The sequence below is a fragment of the Prionailurus bengalensis genome, chromosome C1, assembly GCF_016509475.1.
Source record: "Prionailurus bengalensis isolate Pbe53 chromosome C1, Fcat_Pben_1.1_paternal_pri, whole genome shotgun sequence".
In the NCBI taxonomy this organism is placed as follows: Eukaryota; Metazoa; Chordata; class Mammalia; order Carnivora; family Felidae; genus Prionailurus; species Prionailurus bengalensis.
The window spans coordinates 93,223,598-93,250,680 of record NC_057345.1 but is presented as its reverse complement, the minus strand read 5'-3'; the positions used below and the strand labels follow the sequence as shown (position 1 = coordinate 93,250,680).

General features: G+C 36.9%; 1 protein-coding gene across 6 annotated transcripts in view; it reads right to left on the bottom strand.

Moving 5' to 3' along the window:
• Window positions 1-21,317, bottom strand: part of GPSM2 (G protein signaling modulator 2) — a 46,705-nt gene extending 25,388 nt beyond the window's left edge. For 2 of the 6 annotated variants that reach the window (XM_043575731.1, XM_043575732.1), the window contains exons 1-4: window positions 20,976-21,304; window positions 1,023-1,244; window positions 509-644; window positions 37-179 (exon numbers count right to left, since the gene is read on the bottom strand). In XM_043575731.1, coding sequence (XP_043431666.1) covers window positions 37-179; window positions 509-644; window positions 1,023-1,244; window positions 20,976-21,289 — 815 coding nt within the window. In that variant the 5' untranslated portion in view covers window positions 21,290-21,304. Of the gene's footprint in view, window positions 1-36; window positions 180-508; window positions 645-1,022; window positions 1,245-9,368; window positions 9,674-20,757; window positions 20,782-20,975 lie in introns of those variants that run through there. The other 4 variants (XM_043575734.1, XM_043575735.1, XM_043575733.1 and 1 more) reach the window with 4 other exon arrangements.
• Window positions 21,318-27,083: the final 5,766 nt, after the last annotated feature.

Sequence of the window (27,083 nt, the reverse complement as noted above, 5' to 3'; positions counted from 1 at the left end):
TTAGGTGGGCCACAGGACTGCATCAGTGCTACTTACTCATAATAATCCACAGCTGCCTGCAGAGCATTTCTCACGTCTTCTGGAAATTCTCCCATGTCTTGAGGACCAGGGCAGGCAAAACTTTTCCCTTTGGCATGATACACATTTCCAAGATTGTAAAGTGCTCTTGCTTCTCCCACCTAGATGAAGATATCAACAGAGTTTACATTTTGAAATCAGAAGCCAGGTATTATAATGCTTATCACATATATTTATTTATAATTATCCTTGATGGTCAAGAGAAAGAAATGTTTACGATGGTCATCCATACAACCAAATAAATGATTACTTATGAAAGAATGTCTACTATTTTTTCTCCACTATTTTAAATTTTTTACTTCTATTTTTCTATGAATATTTTCTTCATTGGTATTAACTTTTAGATAAACTACAGAATAATTAAGTAAAATTAAAACACAAAGCAATTTCAAATAAAACATTTGGCCCACTATGTAATATTCCTTATTACCTTGTCATTAAGCTCTCTGGAAATATCTAGGTGTCGCTGACAACAAACTACAGCTTCATCAAAATTCCCAAGAACTTTTAAGGTGTTTCCCAGATTACCGCTAGCTTTGGCTTCCCCCAGCTGATCTCCAATAGTCCTGGGGGGGGGGGGAGGGGGAAGCAAATGGTGTTAAAAATAAAGCAAGCAGCCAGAGTATAGTTTTCCCTAGAGGACAACTGACATACTTTAGGTAAGAAGGACCTGTTACTAGCCCTGAAACCTACTTTAAATAAAAATGTAAAACTTATGTTTCTGTATTTAAATGTAATTAATTTTCATTCATTTAATTAAACTCTAGTGTCATTTCACTACTATTAAATCATTTAATTACACTGTGATCAGCCTAAAGTTTTAAAATGCAGTGCTACTGAATCAGAACTCACTAAAATGTATTAAGTTCATTTTTTTAAATTGAATAAACATTTTTTAAGAAACATTCAAGGAGAAAGAGGATTAAAAAGCTTAAATTAATTACCTTGCTAGAGTTAAATCATGATGATGGTATTCTAATGCTTTGGCATAATCATGCAAATAGAAATAAGCATTGCCCAGCTGGCTGTAAATAGCACTAAGTGTTTTTAGGTCTTCAGTTCCAACTTGAACTGCAGCTTCAAAGAAGGACACACCAGCACGGCAGTCTCCTGACTTACACAGACGTTCCCCTTCCAAGGCCAGTTCTAGGCAAGAAGCTTCCATTCTATAAAATTACATAGGACATTTACAACATTATATTATAACTGCACCACAGTTATTTTTAACTTCAGGTAATACAATTTTAATGTTGGCTGTGTCTACTCTTGCTTAGAAGAGCTGCCTCTATAATTAAAGTATATATACATTATTGATAAAACAGTAAACTATTATTTATAGCATGAGCTAATTTGCCTAATCAAATGTCTCTGAGCCCCAGATGTCTTTTATATAGGATAGCTAAATACCTCTATATGCAGCCCATTTTAATTGGCCCACCCAGAGCAACCCACTTCACCAATGAGAGAACCTAAAGTAGTGTTTCCTAAAGTATTCTGAGTTGTGGCAGACTTATGGACTTCCTCAGAGTGTGGGAGAAAACAGGTACCTGGGGAAGGTGATGTCCTATAATTAATACTCTTCTCTATCTAGGTATCTAAGTGATCCACTCAGCCATACATCAAGCCCTCCTACCATCCCTGTCTCTTTCTCTGTCTCACTCACACACACTCCTTTCTGTCCTTACCACCACATGGTATCTCTACCTCAGAAAAAAAAGGAGCAAAGTATTTTGATCTATAAGGCATACTTCTATAAGAGAATTAAGTGACAAGAAACTTTCTTAGAAAGCAGTAATTTAAATATTTTCAGAAATTCTAATTCTCAAAGTCTGTCACTAGATTTTTAAAAGCTAGAAGAATTAAGTTATTTTAAATCTACATTGGAGAAAAAGCAATGATACTTTAGGTTCTAATCCTAGATTTTAGAAGGTGACTTTTACCAAAGTTGCCACTGTGTTTAACATTTTTATGATTTCTGCCATGTTTATATTTTACATAATCATCCACTTAAGTGTGTTTCTACAATTTGGCAAATTTCTTTGAAATTGGCACATGTAATTTTTAAAAATCTGGCTTCAAAGCAGTATCCATGGAACTGTGAGGAGTTTGGTGTGATACTTATTTTCTAATGCACATTAAAACAAATATGTAAGTATTAAAATAAAAAAGTAAAATTACCTTATGTAACACCAGTGGTAGGGACACATATCACCCTTTGGGAAACTCTGATTAAGCTCATCAAGCATTCTAATTTTGTTGAGCAGCATGAAATTACTTCTTACTGGAATTAGCTTTGAACAACTCTAACAGAGCAGTGATTCCTGATCCTGGCTGCACCACAGCAGAGCTCATATGGAGTGCTTTTTAAAGCTCTCAATGCTGGGTCCCACTCTCTAGGTATGAGGTCTGGCTCATAGTATTTTTTAAACACCCCCAAGTAATTCCAACATATAAGCCAGAGTTGAGAATCACTGCTTTAACAAGAAATAGAAATTAAACCACAACTCGCCCTAAAGTCATTCAAATAGGATTATACTTTTGTATTTCTAGTAGCAGGCCAATCAATTAACATGTTTCTTCAGATGCTGTCTTTTAGCCTATAAAACTTCAAGGTTCCTTAAAGCCATAAATTAAAATGGGATTGCAAAAGTGGAAAATAAATCTGATAAAGAGAAAAGTCTGGACTAAGATTAACAGATCCAACTGCAAAGGTTCAAAGCAGACTTTTGGTTATGTAGCAGATTTATGTAGTTATCTATGATAGGTAAATTTCAAGTTTTACATCCAGGTATCCTTTTTTTATAATTCAAGTAATTAAGTAAAAGGATACAGTGTGATCACAATTACACTAGTGATTTCACCCCCACTTAATGGATTTAGGCAAAATAATGCAAGTGAACCTCTACTTAACATTTTGCTTCAACATTAGACCAATTATATACAAAGAAGAAAGATCTAAAGCACACAGAAAAATTAATCAGTTAAACCAGAAAACTTAGAATTTTTGCTATATTTACTTACTTATAAATTTTTTTTAATGTTCATTTATTTTTGAGGGAGGGAGAGACAGCACAAGCAGGAGAGGGGCAGAGAGAGAGAGGGAGACACAGAATTCGAAGTAGGCTCCCTGGCTCTGAGCTGTCAGCACAGAGCCTGACACGGTGCTCAAACTCCGAATATGCGAGATCATGACCTGAGCCGAAGTTGGACACTTAACTGACTGAGCCACCTAGGCACCCCTGCTATATTTATATTTCATGTCATTTCAAATTAATAAAACCAATTTTCATCTTTCACAAGTAAAAACTGCCCTTTAAAACTGTATTTTTGAGGGGCACCTGGGTGGCTCAGTGGGTTGAGTATCCAACTTCAGCTCAGGTCATGATCTCTCTGTCTGTGAGTTCAAGCCCCGCATCAGGCTCTGTGCTGACAGCTCAGAGCCTGGACCCTGTTTCAGATTCTGTGTCTCCCCCTCTCTCTCTCTCTGCCCCTCCCCCACTCATGCTCCATCTCTGTCTCTGTCAAAATTAAATATTTAAAAAAACTGTATTTTTGAAAATTAGGGACTTCATAAAGAAAAAGATTATTTTTGAGGTTTTATGAGATTATTGCTGTATTTTGTGTATGAAGAGAAATGAGGCAGTACAAAGACTACTATGTAAAAAATGTGATTTTCTTAAAGGATTCTTTTGCTAGACTGGCTACCTAAACTAGGTGTCTTTATTTGTCTGAATACTGAAACCACTGAACTTTCAAGAATTACCATAGGAAAAAAAACTGGAAAAGATATTTTTACATATAAAATACTTTTTCTATTAAAAATTTTTAACTTAAGCATGATTCTAATTATGTAAGAAAAGTATATATTGAGAAATTTAACTGGTAGGAATTGATCTTAAAGTTTTATGTACACAAATTCAAGAATATATATGTGAAAGGACATTCACAGAAGCAAACACACACACACACACACACACACACACACACACACACACACAACTTAAATGTCCATCAACAGAGTATTAAGGAAAATTACACGCCACTGTACAATTGAATACTAATAATGGCACATGATTTCACTGAAGGAGAAGTAGAGAAATAGTTACATACAGCAGCACCATCAGTTCAAGACGATTAGCTGGCTGGCCAGGAAATTAGGGACAAGGCAGAACTGGCTATTCATAGATAAGACATGTAAAAATTGGAAGTTTACAACATGTTTGCCTATATCCATATAAACCAGAGAAGTGTCTTCTTCAAATAAACATCTTCACCACAAATATTTGACTTTCTGGTTTGAAACTTACACAACGTTTTACCGGAACCATCAATCCAAATTATGTATGTAACAAAATTTAGCTGCAGACTGAATTTATAGCTACAAATTTTTAAAAAGACATTTTAGATAATTTCATTAGAAAGAGTGACAGCAAACTGGAACCCTGCTGGCTGCTCAGCTGTCTCTGAAGTCCATGAAGTAAGAATGTCCTATAAAAGAAACTACCTTGGAAAAGTTATTTCAGTAAGTAATTCCCAAAATAAAGTCCCCAACTCTCTAGTAATGATTAATTCTGAGATATATTGTAGCTCTGGTATGTTTTATTAGAAAAGAAGTCAACATTTTGGCAAAATCTCCAACACCTAAAATCAAATATATCTAATTGCATAATAGTCAAGGCAGGTTGGCTTATAAATTTTTTAGAAGATCATTAAATAGTAAGAGAGAAAGTAATTTCATATCCTCTCTGTCTCTATGAGAGAATAGAATTACTTCATTTGTTTACCAGCTGGGTTGGAAACAAAGAACACACTCAGAGTAGAAGACAAACTGGGAAAATACCTCCATTAAAATACATCCCACATACAAAGTTTCTTTTATTCTTCCTAATGGCCTAACTAGTTGTAGAATCAAAGAAAGTACATTCCTAATAACTACAAATAAGCACAGTACTACTATACTTAACTGAAATGTTTTCATTTTGCCAAAATGTTATAATTATAGTTATAATTCCTCATTTTTTGCACAAACCATGTCATTTCAATTTAATTTTTATATTTTTAATTATTATTACTATTCACTTTTCTTCCATGCTAGATTTTTCCTTTACCTTCTTAATTTTAGTTTCTTGTGTTCATAGTATATCAATGAAAGCGAGAGGATTAAAACCTCAATGCTACATCATTTAAAAAGATTTCATACAGATTATGTCCAAATATGACCCTCCCCTCAAAAGGTTTACATACTATTTAAGAATAAACAATGGGATTGAGGTCTCAGGTTTCAATACAAGAGTGTTCTGCATCTTCTCCACTGTGCTGTCTTCTATAGCTGTCAAATCTCTTTACAGACCTTAGTTCCACCTTCCATGTGTTCTAATTGGGCATGGATCTCTTCCATTACCAATCCTACCTCCCACAAACAATTTTCATCCATTCTGTTTACCACATATATCTATTCTAGTTTACTTGCAAAAGGGAAAGTAGTATAAATTTACCTTGATTTAGATTTAAGTTTTGATTGGTAACTTAGTTTTAAAAGTGACTTTACTGTACATTATATTAAGTTAAATTCTCAAAATAACCTTCTTGAGAATTACTGTAGAGGTATTACTACAGAAGAGGAAATTGATGCTCAGACAGGTTGACTGACCTATTAAGATCATAGGACTGCAAAGCTGAGAAATGAAATCCTGTCTTTGTCTCTAAATCCAATGCTCTTTCCACTATTCAACATTACCTCAAACTCAATATTCCTCAAATACTCTTCAGGAAAGAATATTAACCACTACATTTACCTAGCAAAATTAAAGAATTCAACACCAAAACTGTATTCCGTTACAAATTGTGTGCAAGTCTAATTTTTACAATATGAAAGTTACTGAAGTAGGAACAAAGACATTTTTCAAAGAAATACAAGAGAAACTAGTTTACTAATGAACCTGATACATCCATCTTTCAACATCAACAATTACCAATATATAATATTACCAGAGTGTTTCATCTCTATTTCCATCCTCACTCTCTAACCCTAGATTCTTTTAAAGTAAATTCCAGAAAGCATATGATTTCATTTGTAAATATTTTAGTATGTATCTCTAAAAGAGTCATTTTCAAAAAAAATTAATACTATCATGCCTAAGAAAACTAATTATAATTACTTTTAAAACAATCATATTGTTAAAACATTTTTTTTGTTTATTTTTTAGAGACAGCGTGAGTGGGCGAGGGGCAGAGGGCGATAGAGGCACAGAATTTGAAGCAGGCTCTAGGCTCTGAGCTGTCAGCACAGAGCCCGACGTGGGGCTTGAACTCATAAACTGTGAGATCATGACCTGAACCGAAGTTGGCCATTTAACCGACTGAGCCACCCAGACACCCCCATCATATATATACTGTTTTAAAGCTTAGAAACTAACTTCATTTTACTATCAGTCTCCATTTCTCTCTACCTTCATAAATAGGTCACAAAATATTTCATAAAGTATTCTAATATCTCTCAGGAGGTTCCTTAGTGTCTAAAGAATTATTCTATTTCAAAATTATAAACTCATTGTGTCACAGAATGTTCTCCAGGGATGGATGAAGACTTCCAAAATGAAAGAACAAGAAGGATAAAACAATATATGCTACCTGTTTACCAGAGCAGAGTAATAACTTATACCAGGCCATGAGTCCTAACGTAAAGGATAAAAAGTATTACCTGCAATTATACAATAATCCAATATACAGAATATATATCAATATACAGAATGCTGATCCTAAAGCACTGAAGAAGCTAAAGCTTTGTTTGGCATATTGGGATTTGGTTTTTTGTTTGTTTCTGTTTTTGTTTAAGCCTAATCTCATGACCTTGAGATTAAGACCTGAGCTGAGATCAAGTTGGATGTTTAACTGGCTGAGCCACCCAAGTCCCCCATGGCATATTCTTATTAAAAATAGTTACAGTGTTTAAAGTTTCCTTTGGTGAAGTCCTATACCAATACACAACTATGTCTGACCTATGCTATATCATAGAAAAAGGACAAATCTAACTTTCCCATAGGTAGATGTATAATCCACTCCTCCTTACCTGCCGCTCTTACACAGTATTAAGAAGTATACCACTCTTGAAAATGTTTAGCAAGACAAAATCTTACTTACTAGGTTCAACTGATAGTTATGTCCAATGAAGTTCAATATACATTCCATCATACGTGCACTATGAGTCAGATAACATGCTTAGCATCATGGCTGCCCTAAGGAAGTTAATGGTCAAAGGGAGGGGTCAAAGAGGACACAAACTTATAAACAGATCAAATGAATTTTAATATAGTTGATGCAAAGAAAGAGATATGCAAAGCATGTTATGGGAGCAAACGGAGGGCACATAGCCAAACTATGGCATTTGGAAATGGTTTCCAAGAGTAGATAATTCAAGTCATAGAGTGCATCATGAGCAAAGGCACGGAACAGCAAGACATGTATAGGAAACCAGAGCTCAAAGTGCAAGGCTAGGACTGCAAGAAAGTAAGAACAAAGGAATACACAGAAGCTAGAAAAAGGAAGATATTGTATACTATGTTAAGCTTGGCTCTGCCCTACAGGTGACTAGGAGGCACCAGTGATTAAGCAGAATCTGCACAGTTAGCTCTGTGTTTTTAGAGTGAGCCCCCTAGTGGCAAATTAAAAAGATGGCTTCTAAGAGGTGAGAATGGAGAATGGAGTGAGTCTAGAGAAAGATGAAGGGGGCCTAAACCACAACAGTGATAGGGAGGATACAGATGGGGTAGATAATTCCGAGCAACATTTAGGAGATAAAACTGACATGACTTCACAATGGATACAGAGAGTGAGAAGCGGAAAAAAGCATGTAAGATAACTCCCAAACTTCTGGAACCATGCCCAAAAGGGTAGAGTTATATTAAAAGCTCATTTTAATTATGTTGAATGTCCCCCATTTCTTTATTCAAAACTTTTTTATTTTTATAAATTTTTTTAATGTTTATTTTTGAGAGAGAGAGAGAGAGAGAGAGCGCGCGCGACCGTGCGCGTGCGTGCGCAGGGGAGGGGCAGAGAGAGAGGGAGAGACACAGAACTCAAAGTGGGCTCCAGGCTCTGTGTTGTCAGCACAGAGCCCAACATGGGGCTTGAACTCACGAACTGTGAGATCATGATCTGAGCTGAAGTCGGACACTTAACCAACTGAGCCACCCAACTGCCCCTAAAACTTTTTTATTTTTAATAGAAATACCCTCATATTACAGACTATACAGACTTCCTTGGCACCATACCCTAACACAAATCTGCTCCAAAGTACAATACATCTATTTCTTAAATGTGTGTTAAGATATCTAGGATTTGGCAACCAACACCTTCAACTTATTAGATATGCTGAATAATCCTCACCGCTACAAGTTTTATTTACTATTAGCTTATGACATTTATGTTAAAGAATCTATTAGTATTCTAATCACCTTACTAATGGTTACATGCCTTTCATTCTAATATTTATGTTTATGTTCATTATATAGTTTAGTGCAATGACCAGAACTTCTAGAATAAAAGTTAAATAATGACGGGGGTACATGGGTGGCTCAGTCAGTTAAGCATCTGCCTTCAGCTCAGGTCACGATCTCACAGTTCATGAGTTTGAGCCCCACATTGGGCTCTCTGCTGACACTGCAGAGCCTGCTTCAGATCCTCTGCCCCCCGCCCCCCACCTCTCTGCCCCTCCCCTGCTCATACTTTGTGCTCTCTTTCTCTCCCTCTCAAAAATAAATAAACAGAAATTTTAAAATAAAAAAGATATCATTGCTTTGCTCCTAAATGTATCTGAAATGTCACTAATATTTTATTAATATTAACCTATTAGTTTATCATGTTAAGAAAGTACCCATCCATTCCGTTACTGACTTTTTTAAAAGTTCACTTATAAAAGATCACCAACAAAAACTGAAACATAAAAATTAGGTCATTCACATATGGTCCTATTACAAATCCAGCTTTTACCTCAAACATTTAGAAACAGATTTTTATTTTTATACCTGTATTATAAGTTACAAAACATAAAGTAACTACTCATAAATTCTTCCAAAAATGTTAATAAACAATATATAATTGATCTCTACCACTATTTTCCTATAAAAAGGATATAAAATCTTACCACAACAAAAAGGAAATACAGTTTATAGGAGATACTAACTACAGCTAGTATATTTTGAATATATTCAAATTTAAATTTGAAATGATCAGAGTGAAATACATGTTTAATAAGGATTAAAAGTCACCCACTAAGAAAGTAGTGGTCTTACCTGTAACGAACATGAAAAGAATGGTCTTCCCTCATGCTTATCAAATTTTCCTCCATCGAGTCATATTATAAGCTGAGTAAAATATGAAATTATTTTATTTTCAGCCAATCCAGTTCTTTACAATGTAGAATTGTTGCAGAACATTGTCCAGTTAGTATATTAATGAGTTGGTGTTAATACATCCTAAGCTCCTGCTTCTTCTTTATTAATAATGAAAGGAGGTCAATGTCAGACAGCTTAAAGGTTCAAAATGTGTCCCAAATCCTTGCATCTTTGGCCCTTTCAGCAGCACTTCAGCAACATTTCTGCAAAAGGAATACAAGATGCTTTGCTTGAAGTCCTATTTTCAAACAATAACCTAAAGTAATTCCAAGCCGTACATAATCACACAGACTGCTGTCATGTCAATCATGGGAGAAAAACAGCAGAGGGCTTAACTGTCATCACACAGCTTCTAAATAAGGATGTGAATGAATAGATGAGATTCATCTGAGGCCTGTACTTTAATTTTTTAAATCATCCTAAAATACGATAATTTTATGTATTATTTTCTATTTATACACAAATTTAGGAGAATGTGTTAGAGTATCTAAAAACAAAATTATGATACTTCAAGCTTTTAAAAATTGCTACTGTAACAAGTTAAATGAAAAATTGGTAATTATTCGAACAAGTCAAATCCAAACTTTAAATTTATGTCTTCACTATATTTGTGCTGATCATTAGATTATATTTGTATTCCTTTGTTCTCAGAGCATATTCTATTTTTACTTTTTAAGATCTTTAAAATGTTTTTATTACTATTAAGTACAAAAGAAATTTAGAAAATATGTGTATAGTAGAATAACATAACATTTATATAACACCACCCAATTTAAGAAAAACAACAATATTATCACTGCCTTTGAAGTCTCCTGGGTGCCTCAATCTAACCCATCACATCTTCCTTTCCCCTCTAGGATCACTGATCTCTAAACTGAACTTTGTTCATTATTCCTTTCTTGTCTTTATAACTTTTGTACAATGCTTATATAGGCCTAAAAATCATATCATTTAGTTTTATGTGGTTTTACTTAACATTATGTTTCTGAGATTCATCTTGTTGCACATAACTACAGTTTGCATATTTTTACTGCTGTGGACCAAATATATTTGTATTCTGCTACTGATGGGCATTTGGATTGTAATTTTTGGATTTTTTGCTACTACTAAAGTACTGTTATGAACATTGGTAGTAATAACTCAATGTACTGGTTAAAAACTACAGCAGATAAGCTAAAGAGAGAATGAGTGAACTAGAAGGATATCTGAAGAAATTATCCTGACATTCACAAATAGATTAAATAGACAAAAAAACACTGAAGAGCAGTTCAGAGAACAGGAAGACAAAATGAGAGGCTCTGACAGAGGTCTAATTATAGTACTAGATGGAAAAAACAAAGAAAAGTAAAGGCAAAATCTTCAGTGATAAAGAGAATTTTTCAGAATTGAAGACAGATTTGAATTAGCAGATTGATAAAGCACACTAAGTCCTAAACAGGATAAATAAAAATGAATCCCATACCCAGATCTATCACAGAGAAACTACAGAACATCAGATATAAACTGTAACTTCTAAGGTAACAACTGACAGAAGCAAAGAAGATATATGTATGCGTATATATAAATAGATGTAATTTATAAACACACACACACACACACACACAAACACAATTATTAAGTCCTGGAATCTCAATGTTATAAACAACACTATAGGTAAATTAGTCTAACAATTTACTACCTCATTCCCGGAAAAGTCTTAAGGCAGCTAATCCTAATTTTGAATAGTCCTTTTAGAAAGTTGTTCCATACTTTGAATAATCTTTCCATTTCTACCTATTTTTTCCCTTCTCCATCCAATAAGCCTAATTCCTTTTGCACATCATCCTTTTAAATATTTCGATTAGGGATGCCTGGGTGGCTCTGTCGGTTATGAATCTGACCCCTGCATTGGGCTCTGTGCTGAAGAGTGCAGAGCCTGCTTGGGATTCTCTCTCTCCCTCTCTCTCTGCCCCTCCCCCATTCAGGCTGTCTCTGTCTCTCTCAAAAATAAACTTTTAAAAATAAATGAATAAATATTTCAATATAACATAAACTAGACTCTAAATCACACATACCCACTGCTTTGTTAATCAAGTACGGTTTGAGAGAGGTTAGTAGGAAACAGAGCAGTAAGGATTCCTGAGGAGGAAGAAGGTAGAAGATGGAAAGGACTAGCTTTGGGAATATTGACAAGCTTCCCAGAGGAAATGATGTTTTCATATTAATAACCAGTTTGACACATAAAAAACACAAAATATTATTCCTCTTATCCTTCCCTTGGCCAGCAAAAGAAAGTGTCTTAAGAAATGATGAAAAGACAGGGTAGCAGCTATTAATACAACAAACTTCTTTTTCTTTTGTTCAGAATTCCATTGTGCCTCCTTAATAAAACTCTATTAACACTATTAGTGTAGATATTAACAGCAATAGCTTCAATGTACATCTAGATTACACAACAGCTAAACTGTCAACCAAAAGATCTTCCCCTATCCACATTGCGGTTTAGGCTATTTAGGCTGTTATTTATAAAATGGGGCAAAAGGTGAAGTACTAGAATAAATTAAATTTTGAATTAAGTTATAACTTAATTGGAATGTTATTTTATCCAGATTATGAAATTCCAAATTTTAGCAATCATTAAAACTATATTAACTTCATACTTATTAAAATGGATACATGTAGTCAAATTAACAAATGTAAATAAATGGAATTGTGAAATACCTTATTTAAGACTGCATAGAGAAACATTTTAAAAATAATTAAAACAAGCAAGAAGATAGAGTGTTATTCACCATTTCTGTATGGACAATTTATAACATGGTTTTACTATTCCCAAAAGAAATGTATACCCAAAGAAGTCACTCTTTCATCTACAACCTCCATAATAAAGTAGCATTTCTTATCTTATAATTATTCACTGAACAAGTAATTCTTGATTCAATGATTAATTCTGAAAGAACTCTCTGATTTAGTAACAATGTGTTCATTTACGCTCCACATTACAAAGAGTTAACCCACTTCATATTTAACACACAGTTTATATATTACCAGTGTGACAGTAATAAAATCTGTAATAAAGATTAAATTATGTTCATTAGGATAAGAAAATTTAATGACAGGACCAGGAAATGGAATGGAAATTATAGGTTTGAAAGAATATTAAGAAGTCATCAAATTTAACCTCCAATCTCCATTAAGACTTATAACTAATACTTTATGAGGAACATATATGTGCTTAGTAGTATCTCCCAGGTTTTAAAAAACAATGCTCCTAAAACCTCACTGCTAACAAAAACCCTCAGCATCTTTTGGTCTGACCATACAGAAATGAAGAGAAAGATATATATTTTTTTCTATATGCTAGAAATTGACAAAAGCATATTGAAAGATAAGCTAGTATATAATTCTGATTGCCTCAATTTTTTTTTAATTTTTAAAAAAATATTTATTTATTTTTGAGAGGGTGAGAGAGAGGGAGAGCATGAGCAGGGGAGGGGCAGAGAGAGGGAAACACAGAACAAGAAGCAGGCTCCAGGCTCCGGGATGTCAGCACAGAGCCTGACGCGGGGCTTGAACTCAGGGACTGCGAGATCATGACCTGAGCCGAAGCAGGATGCTCAACCAACTGAGCCACCCAGGCGTCCCAGCCTCGCTTTTAATTACCTGATTAGGAAGTCAAAATAGGCAGACTCCCATTACACAGCTAGGTGGACTTCTAGGCACTGTCCAAGGTATGTAATCAGAGTAAACAATAAATCCTATCCTTACTTTACTCCATCAACAGTAAAATATTTGCAAACTAAGCGATGCGGAAACATAGTACACAGTTACATGCATTATCATTTGTCCTTTCTTTCAATTTATTCAAACTATCCAACTTAAATGCCGATAACCTCTGGTCTGATTCTTTAAGAATCTCTATAAACTGGTAACACTCATCAGACAATAAATATAACTTACTTTTTTTGCCTCCTGGTTAGATAATCTAAATTCTTTAAACTTTTTATCTTAATAATTCCCTGTAAGGAGCAACAAATTCTCCAAATCCCTTTCAATTGTAATGTTTCAAGTCAGATACAGTAGCCCTTTAACAATTTGGGCAGGGATAAATATGTACAAAGAATCAAGAACACACTTAAAATGAAGTTCTTTTATATTAGACTTAAGGGTACAGGTTATAACAAATACACATCACAGTAATAATGGGGGTAATAAAAAAAGAATGCCAAAATAAAGTCCAATAGAGAGAAAAGTTCAGAGCTTGGTTTTAGTGTGGCAGGTGCTGAGGGAACAAAATAAAAGCAAGAAAAATTATTTTGACATGAGAATACATGACTGACATGGGAAATTAGTGCCTAAAGCAAGGGAAGTCAAACCCTAGAATGGCTGGGTACTTGATTAGGTAATCTAGCTAGGAATACCTAAAGAAAAATGAAAAACAATGGCCACTGATTAGATACGAGAAGTAAAGGTCAAGCAGTAACAAAGAGCACGCCAATATTTCCAATTTTCAAGGTAGATGGAACAGTAGCATTGCACAGTGAATGACAAATCGGATTGCAAGAGGGATACGTCCAAGGTGAGAAAATGGAGTCTTAGACTTTGAGGAGGGAAAAGTGTAATACTTCTTTTAAACTTGTACTTGGTAAAGTCCTATATTCACAAATAATAGCTGGAAAAAATAAAGATATCAAACGAGATAATTTGAAATCATATAAAGTTTGATAAATGGGAAAGAATCTTAAGGGTAAAAAAGTAGAACTGAGTGACCGACATTACTGAATTTTTGCACAATTTACATTAAAAACTGTTAAAGTACCAATGAGATCTAAATGTTAATCCTGCAATAAGTCAGTGGCAAAATTAAAGAGAAAGTGCAATGAAATAAAAATTAAAGCCATGCATAAAAGTTCTGATTCTTTTTTCAACATACTCAATCTCTAAACCAATACTATAACCGAATTTTTACATAATACTCTGAACTAAAGTTAACTCAAAATTATACCTGTGTGTGTATCCATATATAATCTATGTATAGTGTTGAACATGGTTTTAGTATCAACTGATAATTGTCATATATAGCAAATGTAAATTACTTTACAAGATCCCAAGTTAATAAAATAAATAATCACAGTGCTTAGTTAAGCGAATTATTCTATTCTCTATCATTCTGGAGAAATGCAAATTTACCAGATTATGCTGTAAAACTGTATGAATAAAAATTTCCTTAAGCAAATACATAATCCCAAATACATACTCCAATTAAGGCTAAGTCTTAATTTATTGTAAATTTTTAAATCTGCAACAATCAATGTTAGTCTGTGAGACAGTAGGCCAAGTTAGTTTAGAAAACAAGCATAGCTAACAGGGTAACTGCTATGTAACAGTGTAACTTTCTAATGAGCTGTTTGTGACTATCAATCAGCTAAATAAATAGAATAAAATTCAAAGAACAGATTAATGGTTCTAGATTCCAAATAAATCTTAAAAAGGTATACTACCAGTCAGAAGGCTTTCCAAGTGTATTTGAAATTAATCCTCAAGGTCATTATGAAAGATAGCAAATCTATGCAAACTAAAGGCACTATTTCAAACTTTTTTATTTATTTATTTTTAAGTTTATTGGTTTATTTTGAGAGAGAGAGAGAGAGACAGACAGACAGACAGACAGAGAGACAGAGACAGCACGCATGCACAAGGAGGGAAGGGACAGACGGGGAGAGAGAGAATCCCAAGCAGGCTCTATGCTGTCAGCACAGAGCCAGATGTGGGGCTCAAACTCACCAACAGCGAGATCATGACCTGAGCTGAAACCAAGAGTCAGATGCTTAACAGACTGAGCCACCCAGGCAACATTCTCATTTTTATTCTTGGCAGGTTAAAAAAATATATTATGATCCAGGGGCTTCTGGGTGGCTCAGCCAGTTAAGCATCTGATTCTGGATTTCGGCTCAGGTCATGGTCTCACAGTTTGTGAGTTCAAGCCCCATATCGGGCTCCTTGCTGACCGTGCAGAACCTGCTTGGGATTCTTGCTCTGTGCCTCTCCCGCAGTCATGCTCACACACTCTCAAAAAAAAAAAGAAAAAAAAAAATCTGGATATACGTGTGTGTGTGTGTATACATATATCCAGAGCTATGGCCTTTAGAAATGTCAAAACAACAAATGCAACCATTTCAGAGTACTATAACCTAAACAATTTTAATGATATACAGTAAGAATTCCTTTTCATGTTTTCAATGTTTACAACTAAAAGCTCACCACTCTAAACAACTAAACTACGCATAATCTTCCTTTTTTGATGGGGAAATTTATACTTAAAGACTCCAATGAATTATTCCTGGATAACCAAATACAAATATATATGAAATTTCAAATTAGATAAATACTAAAAGAAAATGTAATGTAGAAGAAGAAAAAGATTTGAATATTTCAAACCTTCATCTTAGCATTGTTGTTAAACAGCGAGAAAGGACCAAGTATGCATCTACTTGTATGAGAAATGCTGAATGTTTGTAGGTCAACAGCAGTTTCCAAAAGTCTCCACACAAAAGCACTATGGATATAATAATTACTGCATGAGCAAACTCAGTGTCTTTGGTTTGGCAGGCCATGATAAATCAGGAAGAATATTGAAGATTTTTCTGGGGGGTGATAAACTAGAAAGGGGCTCCATTTTTATACTATACATGGAGTCAATCTGAATTATGCCAATCACTACACCAATCATTAAAACTGCTGTTTTGTAATTACAATCCTCAGTGATTACAATAATTCAAGAGGATGAAATGGTTGTTTAAAAATTTCAAGGACAAAAGACAGATTACTTTTATGTAACATCCCTAATCTTGGTTTCCTTTTTTCCCTGCAAAGCAGTTACTGAATCACAAGTACTGCTCCAACAAGACTTTATATTTAAAAATATAGGTAAAGGAATAGGTATGTTTGTTAGATAAAATTAGTATTTTTCTCCCTATTACTCGGTTTTCTCATCAAACTAAAGCCCAGAGTTTACAAATAATGTTAACTTTCTCTCCTACAAAACAATGTTAAATATAGTCCTTTTAATCTATTAGAAAATTAACAATCTTCTGAGTTTCAATGAGACACATAAGAAAAATGATTTATAGTTAACTGTTATAAACACATAAAAATGGGACTCATAGAAGTATTACAATACCAAAGTTACAAAAGACATTGTAAGGACTGAGGAAAAAAACACATTCTAAATTTTCATCATTCCCAATTATATATTCAGTGCTTTCCAAATGACTACTCAGGTTAAAAGACCAAGAGATCACAAGAATATGTCTGCAATCCAAAAACACTGACAATTTACACTAAGCCCAATTTCTACCAAAAGAAAACAAAACCCTTAAGTGTATATATATTAGTTCTTGCCCTTTCTGATCTGTAATCTTTTTGTTAATGAATGAATGAATGAATGAATAAATAAAGTAAGTAAGTTTATTTAGGTGTTTTTCTTTTTTAGGGCCTATATAAATTTTGGACAACCATGATGCAGTTAATTGGAGCTCAAAGAAACAAATTAAAAATACAGCTTTTGAAGACACTGCTGTGCCCAAAAAAAAAAAAAAAAAAAAAAAGAGAGACAGAAAGAGAGACAGAAGAGATAGAACGAGGAGAACACAACTCAAAGAAAAACTCGTTACCAAGTTACCAGAGAATATTGACTTATAGCTATTTAGTACTATCTGTGTTGGTGAGTCATCAGCTTAAATCAATACATACATGAAAAACTCAGTAGTGAACAGAAGTGGTCCTTTGTATTAGGCATTGTTCTAGAGTTAAGTGACAACAAACTAGTTCTCTTAACAGAAGGACTTTAAAGAGGCATAACTGGTTTCAAATAAATTTTTAAGTAGAAATAAATCCCAAACGCACAATGGTTAAAAATGTCTATAAGGGCCCCTAGACAGTTTGAATTTAGAATTCTTTATAGGAAAATATAACTTTATCTTCTTCCAAATGTTATCACTATCCTGTGAAAAAATATGATTATTCATGGGATGAGCACTGGATGTTATATATGTGATGAATCACTAAATTCTATTCCTGAAATCATTATTACACTGTATGTTAATTAACTTGGATTTCAATTAAAATAAATAAAAATGATAATTTTTTTTAAATGTGCTTAGTCAATTCAGTAATGCTATGAGATATGGTAAGAATGATTCTAATTTTTTTTTTCTAGGTTTATCTATTTTGAGAGACACAGAAAATGGGGGGAAGGGAAGAGAGAGAGAGAGAAGGAGACTGAATTCCAAGCAGGCTCCGCCCTGTTAGCGCAGAGCCCAACACAGGGCTCAACCTCACTGAACTGTGAGATCATGACCTGAGTGGAACCAAGAGTCCTACGCGTAACCGACTGAACCACCTGGGTGCTCCTGGAATGATTCTAAATAAAAAGGACCAGGGAAAGCTTTTTGGAAGCAAGGAACCCACACTGCACCTTAAAGGATGGGTGGACCCTTGTTAGGCAAATGGAGGAAAGGCATTCCAGTCACAGGGAAATGACTCAAGCAAAAGCAAGGAGGTAGGAATGCACAGAATGTGTGCCCAGGACAAGCACACTGGATTAGGAGTAGGAAAAGACAAGTCTAAGAAGGTACTAAAGTGCACCTCATGATCTCACAGTTTCCTGAGTTCAGGCCCTGCATCAGGCTCTGTGCTGACAGCTCAGAGTCTGGCACCTGCTTCAGACTTTGTGTGTGTGTGTGTGCCTGTCTGTTTCTCTCTCTCTGCCCCCCCCCCCCCCCACTCTCTCTCTCAAAAATAAACAAACATTAAAGTATTAGGGGCTGTGAATATATATGTGGCCTTGTATTTAACCCTGTAATTTTTTCAACGAAGGAATAACAAAGTTGGGTCTGTGTTAGTAAGATAAACTGGCAGCAATGCATACGGTAGAACATGGAGAAAGAAGACAGATACTTCAAAAAATTCTAGAAGCGGGGCACCTGGATGGCTCAGTCGGTTGAACATCCAACTTCAGCTCAGGTCATGATCTCATGGTTTCTGAGTTCAAACCCTGCTTCAGGCCCACAGCTGTCAGCTCAGAGCCTGCTTCAGATCCTCTGATCTCTCTCTCTCTGCCCCTCCCCCACCCACACCCTCTCGCTCAGAAATGAATAAATATTAAAAAAAAAAAAAAATTCCAGGAGTACCTGGGTGGCTCAGTTTAGCATCCAACTCTTGGTTTCAGCTCAGGTCAAGATGCCACGGTGAGTTCGAGCACCTCATGGGGCTCTCTGTGCTGACAGCAGGGAGGCTGCTTGGGACTCTCTCCCCTTCTCTCTTTGCCCCTCCCCTGATTGCTCTTTCTCTCAAAATAAAATAAACTTTAAAGAAAAGTTTTGGAATAATTCCAGAAGCAACTACTGAATAGGAAATTTTCTCTTGTCATCTCACAACAAACACCAAGCAAATTGCTTTGCACAGAATTGATGGTCAACAAACTTTTGATTTCTTGCCTGTGAAGAACTATGAAGTGGCAAAGAATCCTAGAATAGTGAGAAAACTGGGCCTTAACACATATGTGCTCCACAGTAAAGAGTAAATTCATATTCATGTAAATACCTCAGAAAAGTTTTACTCAATTTTTTACTGTCTTTATAAAATAGATGATTAAAGGATATTGAAAGTGTTACATGATTTAAAAGGTCCTAAAAGGAAGACAGTTGTCCTAAAAGGAGGACTGAAATATTTCTGCATGGTTACCAACACACAACACCTAAAGGCATCTTAAAAGTGAATTATGTCCCTACAAATGGAATCCAGAGAAGATCTGGAGGAGATTTAAACAATCGCACAGAAGCAACACAGCGAGGGCTCTGGGATCAGGCCACAGTTGGAATCCTAGCACAATGACTTATTAGTTATGTGATATTGAGCTAGTTAAACTCTCAGAGTTGGTTTGGGCATAATGACACTTATGCAACATGTGTTGTGATGATGAGAGATAGGATTTATAAAGTACTTAACCCAGTGCCTGGCTCTGGTACTTAACAAAAGTATAAAGTATAGTAGTAATAATGATAGATGTCATTTTTTAAAATGTCTACTATTAAGACTAATCTAAATCCGCATCAGGTTTTTGAATTCCAGAAAATTACAAAATTTTACTGTTTGGGTAAATCTCAGACATATTCTATGCTTAAGTACAAGGCCATTTACAAAATCACTATAGGCTATCTTCGTCGTAATTAGCCTAGCACCAAGTCTGGAATTTATATTAAAATATAATATTTGTAACACTTCATGCCTGACTTAATAACATTAGAAAATACAGCTAAACTGCTGATCTAGCCAAAGCAGATTGGGGGGGAAATGATTCTACAGCAATATCGTACAACTTTTTACTTTGTATCTGCTCCACTGCTTATATTATAAATAAGAGCCTAAAGAAAGAGCTTGCCTGAATGCATCCACGGTAAAAGGTGTAAAGCAGAGGAGGTCCGAGACTGTCCCCGTCCCGAGCCCTCACTCTTCTCACACCCGCCCGGGTCAACCAACAGCGATCGTCCTTTGTTTAGAAGGAGGCAGCAGAAAAACCAACTAAAGCTGTTTCTCCAACAGGGACAACCCTAGCAAAAGTGGTTTTTATCTGAGGTAATCACAGCGGTGGTTATCAGACCGGAAATCTTCGCGCACCCTCCTAAAGTGGCAGCCTGAAAATTCAGCTGGGTTGGTACATTAACCCCCCACACACACCACGAGAGCTTCCAACACAAGCCGGCAGAAAGGAAAGCCAAGAACCTACTCCGCTTAACTCTGTGGCAGGCTTAAATTATGCATGAAGGCAAATAAAATTGCCACCCTTACTCGTTTTCTTGAGCAGAGTTCAAATGCTACTAGTTAACACGATCTAACTAGTTACCATTTAAACAAGGAAAGTATAGATTTTCCACTTTTTACTCTTCGTAGGTTTTTTATAGATTTTCGGTAAGGGCTTTCTCAACATTCTCTGCTTGCGAAAACTTTCCGCAGCAACTACCAATTTCTACGGTAATTCGACAAGTCTGTGCCCAGAATTCGCGAACTGAAAACGAAGGAGACGCAGGTGTCCGACAAACACTGCCGGCTTCAGTCGGCAAGCGCAAGACTACAAGTGAATGCTGTCTGCCTCGGGTTAATTCCACAGGCGTTCGGGGTTTTAAGCCACTGTTTGTTACACTCAGAATGCGTGAGGAGTCGCTGTACCCTATCATACTTTTTATTTTAAAAAGGGAACAAAGCTCTTAAACTTGTAAAAACTTAAAAAAATCTCTCAACAAGAAAGCACCTCGCACATCAGCCAGCTACTCCCCATCCCGTTTCTGGTCTCTTCACTCGGGTCCCTGGCAGCGCCTGTCCCCGCCTGTCCCGCCGACCACCTCGAACAAAGCGGACGGCCCCGGGACCCCGGACCCTGAACCCACCGCCTACCCCACCGTGCCGCACACACCCGACCCTCCCCGTCAGTTCCCTCCGCGAGGCGCCCTCAGACGCCTCAGAACTCACCTCCCGCGGGCCGGCGAGTCCCGGGAGCGCGGCGGACGCCACTGAGCTGCGGCAGCGGCCGCCTGGGGCGAAGGACGGGTGGCTGTGGCCCCTCCCCCAGGCGAGTCCGCGCGCCGCGGGCGCCTCACCAGGCAGGGGCACAGCGGCAGGCAGGCGCGCGGCCCCCGCCCCAGCTCGCTGCGGGTCACGTGAGCCAGAGCTCCTGCGGCTCTCCTCGCCCCCCTCGCCTCCTTCCCCAGTCCAGGGGTCCCAAAACACCGCCCGGCCTCCGCCGCTCCCTCCTCTGCGCCTGCGCCCCAGCTCGTCTCTCCCATTCAAACCGACAACGCCCCGCGTCTTTCGGACCCGCCAATGGCCGGCGTGGGGGAGGAGGGGCGGGGCGGGCGACGGCGTTTTTGCCTCTGGGGTCGCGGACCGGCGTGCGGGAGGGGAACTGGGCTGAGGGAGGCTTTGGGGGGCTTGGCCCCCTGCCGCTCCGGGGCCTATCCTCAATCGTCAAGTTGCAACTGCACTATTATTTCTTCTTCAGACGCTGAAGGGTGGAGCGATAAATATCTCCCAGCAAAATGTTCAGAGACGGTGGGCGCCGAGAACTAACGCGATCTGCGCTTAGAGCTCCGACGGCCCGGAGAACGAGTTTCCCAAGCGGCATATGCGGGATATTTAAGAAAAAAGAGGGCTCTGTGACAGGAACAGAGGGACCCGTGTCAAAGTCGAACAAGGCAGCCTCAGTTCTTGCGGGCCTGTCACAATTCTGGCGTTTCCATCTGTTAGGAAAGCAAACTTGTGTTGACTGCAGAGTTGCCGGTTCCCAGGAAAACTGGGTGGCAGTCTACTCAGTTTCAGGCCAATGCATTCCAAACACACCGGGAAGAGTAGTTTTATTTCCGTGCACCTCCTCTCCACGTCATGTTTAACCAAAAAATTGGTCTCAGTTTTTCACAAAAATAGCAAGTCTCTCTGGGCTGAAGAATCAGAAGAATTTAATTAGATTATTTCTCAACTATTTCTCCACCAAAATGAAATTTACATGTTTCTGCAGGCTTAAAGAGGTGTTAGAGAAATCCCCACTTTCAGTATCTCTCTGAATGATGGCCATAACCAGTGATCCAAGCAGCATTTCTCTTGCTGGGAATGTATTGCTGCAAATTGGTTAAAATAACAGCCTTGGCATCAGACTAGACCTGGATTCGAGTTCCATCTCTGCCAATTATAGGCTGATTGACCTTAAACGAGTTCCTTATCCTTCTTTAGCGTTAGTTTCCTCAGCTGTAAAACAGGGGAAAGAAATCCTGTTGTAATATGAGGGTGGTTGTGATGCTTCAGTGAGGTAAGTTTTGTTAAGGAGTTAACATAGTGTCTGACTGCTTAATATATGGTACTTATTATAGACAACTACCTTTAATATCAGGTACTTATAAATAACAACTGAATTAGATGGCTGTAACATTTCAGAGGTAGGTATTATAATACCATCTTACTCATAAATTCTTTTTTTGGGTGTTGATAGGAAAACCACAAAGGAAGTGCCTTATGTCAAATTCAACATGTCCAAAAATAAATCATTATTTCCCGCCTGCACATCTTCTCTTACACATAAGACTTTCTATCGCTGGTATTAGTTATCTCCATCTTATTCAAGTTAAATTAGTTTTTTTTTTTTTTAATTTTTTTTTCAACGTTTATTTTTGGGACAGAGAGAGACAGAACATGAACGGGGGAGGGGCAGAGAGAGAGGGAGACACAGAATCGCAAACAGGCTCCAGGCTCTGAGCCATCAGCCCAGAGCCCGACGCGGGGCTCGAACTCACGGACCGCGAGATCGTGACCTGGCTGAAGTCGGACGCTTAACCGACTGCGCCACCCAGGCGCCCCTAAATTAGTTTTTAAATTATCTTTTAAAAGGCATAACTCAGATTATGTCACTCTCCTATTTGAAACTTTTAGTTTTCATTTAGATTACATTCATTTCAATTTCTCGATTTAAAATAAAATCTAAATTCCCTATCAGGGCCCACAAAGCTCTCAGTCATCTTGCCCTACTCACCTCTCTCCTCTCCTGTATGTCTCTCTCCTAGCTTACTTCCCTCCAAATACACAGGTCATTCCTCCATCCCTAGAATACACTTGATCTTAGCCAAAAGGCTGAGAAGCGATTCTCCATCCCTAGAATAGACCAAGCCTCAGGGTTCTCTCAGGGCCTTCTCCCTGGCAGTTGCCCCTGCCAAGATTTTCCCCCTCCGGCCCTTTAAATGGCTGGCTACTTTTCAGCCCTCAGCTTTCAGCTTATTCATTACAGTATTTAGCAAGTATTTATTAAGTTTCTGCTATGTGTCAGGAACTGTTCTAGGTGCTGGGAATATAGTAATGAGCAAGACCAAGCACAGCTCCTGCTTTCATGGAGCTCAATAAAAATAATGAGAAAAATATCAGGTTGTGACAGGTACCAAGCAGAGAATTCAAAATAGGGTGATGTGAGAATGAGTGACTGAAAGACTGCATTGAGGGTCAAGGTAGAAAGAAAGTCCACTTTGGGAAGATGGTATTCAAATCAAGACTTTAATTATAAGGAGCCAACTTTCAAGTAAAGCTCAGGGAAGAGAATATTAGGGAGAGGGAACAGCTAATGCAAAGCCCTGTGAGGGCAAGCTTTGTCTGGGAAACTGGAAAAAGACCACTATGGCTTAAATGAAGGTGAGGTAGAGAAGAACATACAAAGTGAAGTCACACCAGATCATGTAGACCTCTGTAAGCCAGGATAATGAGTTTGGGTTTTATTTTCCAAATGTTATAATAGCCAGAGGACGATTTTAAACTTGAGAACAACTTCATTTGTTTATATTTTTAAAGGAGTACTTTGAAACAAAACCAGAATCTCAGACATTCTGTAAGACAGCCCAGACTCTTCATAAACATCATTGTCATGAAAAACAAACCAATCAAAAAAAAGTACATGAATCTTTATGGAGTCCTAAGTCAGAGAGGGAGGGAGAGAAAGAAAAAGAAAGAGAGGGAGAGAGATACACATTTTATTTTATTTTTCAGTAAACATTGAATCCAGATGGATATCTTCTCTTTATTGAATAAGCCAACAGAAAACATTTCATCACAGGGTTTATGAAATCCCCCACAAAATAAAGGAGAGGGAACCTCTTTCTGAATATTCAGATGGAGAGTAAAGTCTGAAACAACTTATTGCAGAAGTACAAGAACATTCCAGGGAACATCTGCATAACGGGATGCAGGAAGACCTGGCATAAATAAGAGAGACACACATTTTAGAAGCAATTGGGGAAATTTGAATGTAGATAATATATTACATAGTATTAGAGATTTACTGTTAATTTTCCTAGAGGTGACATGGAATTATGGTTACATAGGAGAATTTTTTTTTTTATTTTTAGGAAATGCAAGCTGAAATACTCAAGGATAAAAAAACCATCACTTCTGCAACTTATATTCAAATGGTTCATCACTTCTGCACCTTATATTCAAATGGTTCAGCAAAAGACAGAGAAAGGAGAGAAATATAAGCTAAATATTAGCAATTAGATCTAGGTGAAGACATCTCTCTTATTCTTGTACTATACTATTCATGTATTATTCTTTTACATTTGCTAGAAATTTAGAATATTTCAGAATAAAAAGTAGTGAAGAAAATCACTCTGTAGACTTCCATGTCTGACAGTAGTAAAGCAGATTCCCTGTTCAACTCTCCCACTGAAAACAACTAAAACAACTTAAAATGCTTTTAAATATTTTTTAAAAAATAGAAAATTTATTAATGAACCAGCATTCGGATTAGGATTACTCAGAAGCTAGGAACTAGTAAAATAGATTAGCAGAGGAACTTGAGTTTTAGTTGTCATGGTCTCATGAAGCATGGAAAAAGGAGACAAAGGTCAAATCCTACCAAGATGAGGAATCCAATGAGAGACTCCACACATAGGTCAGGATCCCCTAGATCTTTTCTTACTGTCTTTTACCAGAAGACAACAAAAGAAAATTACCTGTGATCATCCTTAGCATAGAATGAAAGAGGAAATATCTCCTCTGAGATTTTTTTTTTTTAAAACCAAAGGCAATAATCTGCTCTACCTGGCTTTGTCTGAAACTCAAGCACATAATTTAAAGTGGTTTCAGGTTGGTGGTGCCTCCAGCCAGCTGGCAAAGGTAAACCAAATCACCTCTAGAGAAAACCAACTGCTATAGACTGAATATTTGTATCTCCCCCAAATTTTATGCTTAAACTTAATTCCCAATGTAACAGTATTTGGAGATAGGGTCTTTGATTACGTCATGAGGGTGGAGCACTCATGAATGAGAATAGTGCCCTTATTTAAAAAAAGACCCTAAAAGCAGCCTCTTACACAGGGACACAGTGAAATGACAGTGCTCTGAGAACCAAGAAATGGGCCCTCACCAGACACAATCTGCTGGCACCTTGACTTTAGACTTCCCAGCTTCCAGATCTGTGAGGAATAAATGTTTTGTTTAAGCAACCCAATTTATGGTATTTTGTCAGCTCAAATGGACTAAGACACCAACTTAATCCAGACCCAAAAAATTTACACAGAGAAAGTTCCAAGAATTATTCTTAAACAAGAATTAGCAGGGAAAGACAACAGAATCAAACTCTTAAAGACATTGAAATTGGAATTACCAGTCATAGATTATAAATATGTTTAATATATTTAAAGCAATAAAAGATTGAAAATATAAATAAAGAGCAAAGTTCTGCCAAAAATGAATAGGCAGACTTAAAAAAGAATTCAAGGGGTGCCTGGGTGGCTCAGTCGTCTAAGCATCTGACTTCGGCTCAGGTCATGATCTCATGGTTTGTGAGTTCGAGTCCTGTGTCAGGATCTTTGCTGACAGCTCAGAGCCTGAAGCCTGCTTCGGATTCTGTGTCTCCCTCTCTCTGTGCCCCTCCCCCACTCAAGCTCTGTCTCTCTGTCTCTCAAAGATAAATAAATGTTAAAAGAAATTTTTTTTAAAGAATTAAAAAAAAAAACCCTTCTAGACTTAACAAAAAAAAAGACATAATAATTAGAATTTAAAAGTCAATGGGCAGGTTTACCAGTGATCAGACATGCTGAAGAGAAAATTAGCAAATTGGAAGCTAGAACCAAATTCATTTTTTCATGTAAAAGAAAAACATGGAGGATAGAGGGAGCTCTAACGTGTCTAATTGAAATTCTAAAATAAGAAAAATGGACAATACTTTAGGCAATATTTTAAAAAGAAAAAAAAGAGGGGCGCCTGGGTGGCTCAGTCAGTTGAGCGTCCGACTTCAGCCCAGGTCATGATCTCACGGTCCGTGGGTTCAAGCCCCGCATCGGGCTCTGTGCTGACAGCTCAGAGCCCGGAGCCTGTTTCAGATTCTGTGTCTCCCTCTCTCTCTGACCCTCCCCTGTTCATGCTGTGTCTCTCTCTGTCTCAAAAATAAATAAACATTAAAAAAATTTAAAAAGAAAAAAAGAAAAAAGATATTTACATATAAGATAGTGAAAATGCAGAGCACCAAAAACAAGTAACTTTACAAGCTGTACAAGAGAAAGGGCTGACTACCTCCAATGAAACAACACTTAGCTGATAGGTGAGTTTGCAACTGTAAAAATATAAGCCAAAAGAATGTGCTGAGAGAAAATGACTGTCAACCTAGAATTATTTAACCAGTGGAAATATCATCTAAAAAGGAGAGTGAAAGAAAGGCATTTTTAGATGAACAAAAAGTTATTTTGCCATCACAGGCCCTCACTAATGGAACTTATAAAGGTTCTGCTTCAAGAAGAAGGAAAATGATCTTAGATGGATAAAGATGCAGGAAGGAAGTGATAATCACAGTAAGTGGTAAATATGTGAATAAATATAAACCACTATTAACCAATGCATTGCTTTCTTTGTAAATTCACTCATTCATCTGTTCAATAACACATTTGTTTAAATACCTACTATGTGCCAAACACTATTCTGGGTGCTAGGGACATAGTGGGGTTTTTACTGCATTTCCACATCTCTTGAAAACCCCTCTGGTGTTGACACTGCTGACATTGACACTTCTTGACCATTTTCCAATGCCTTGGAGAAGAGAGAGAGCAATGAGAG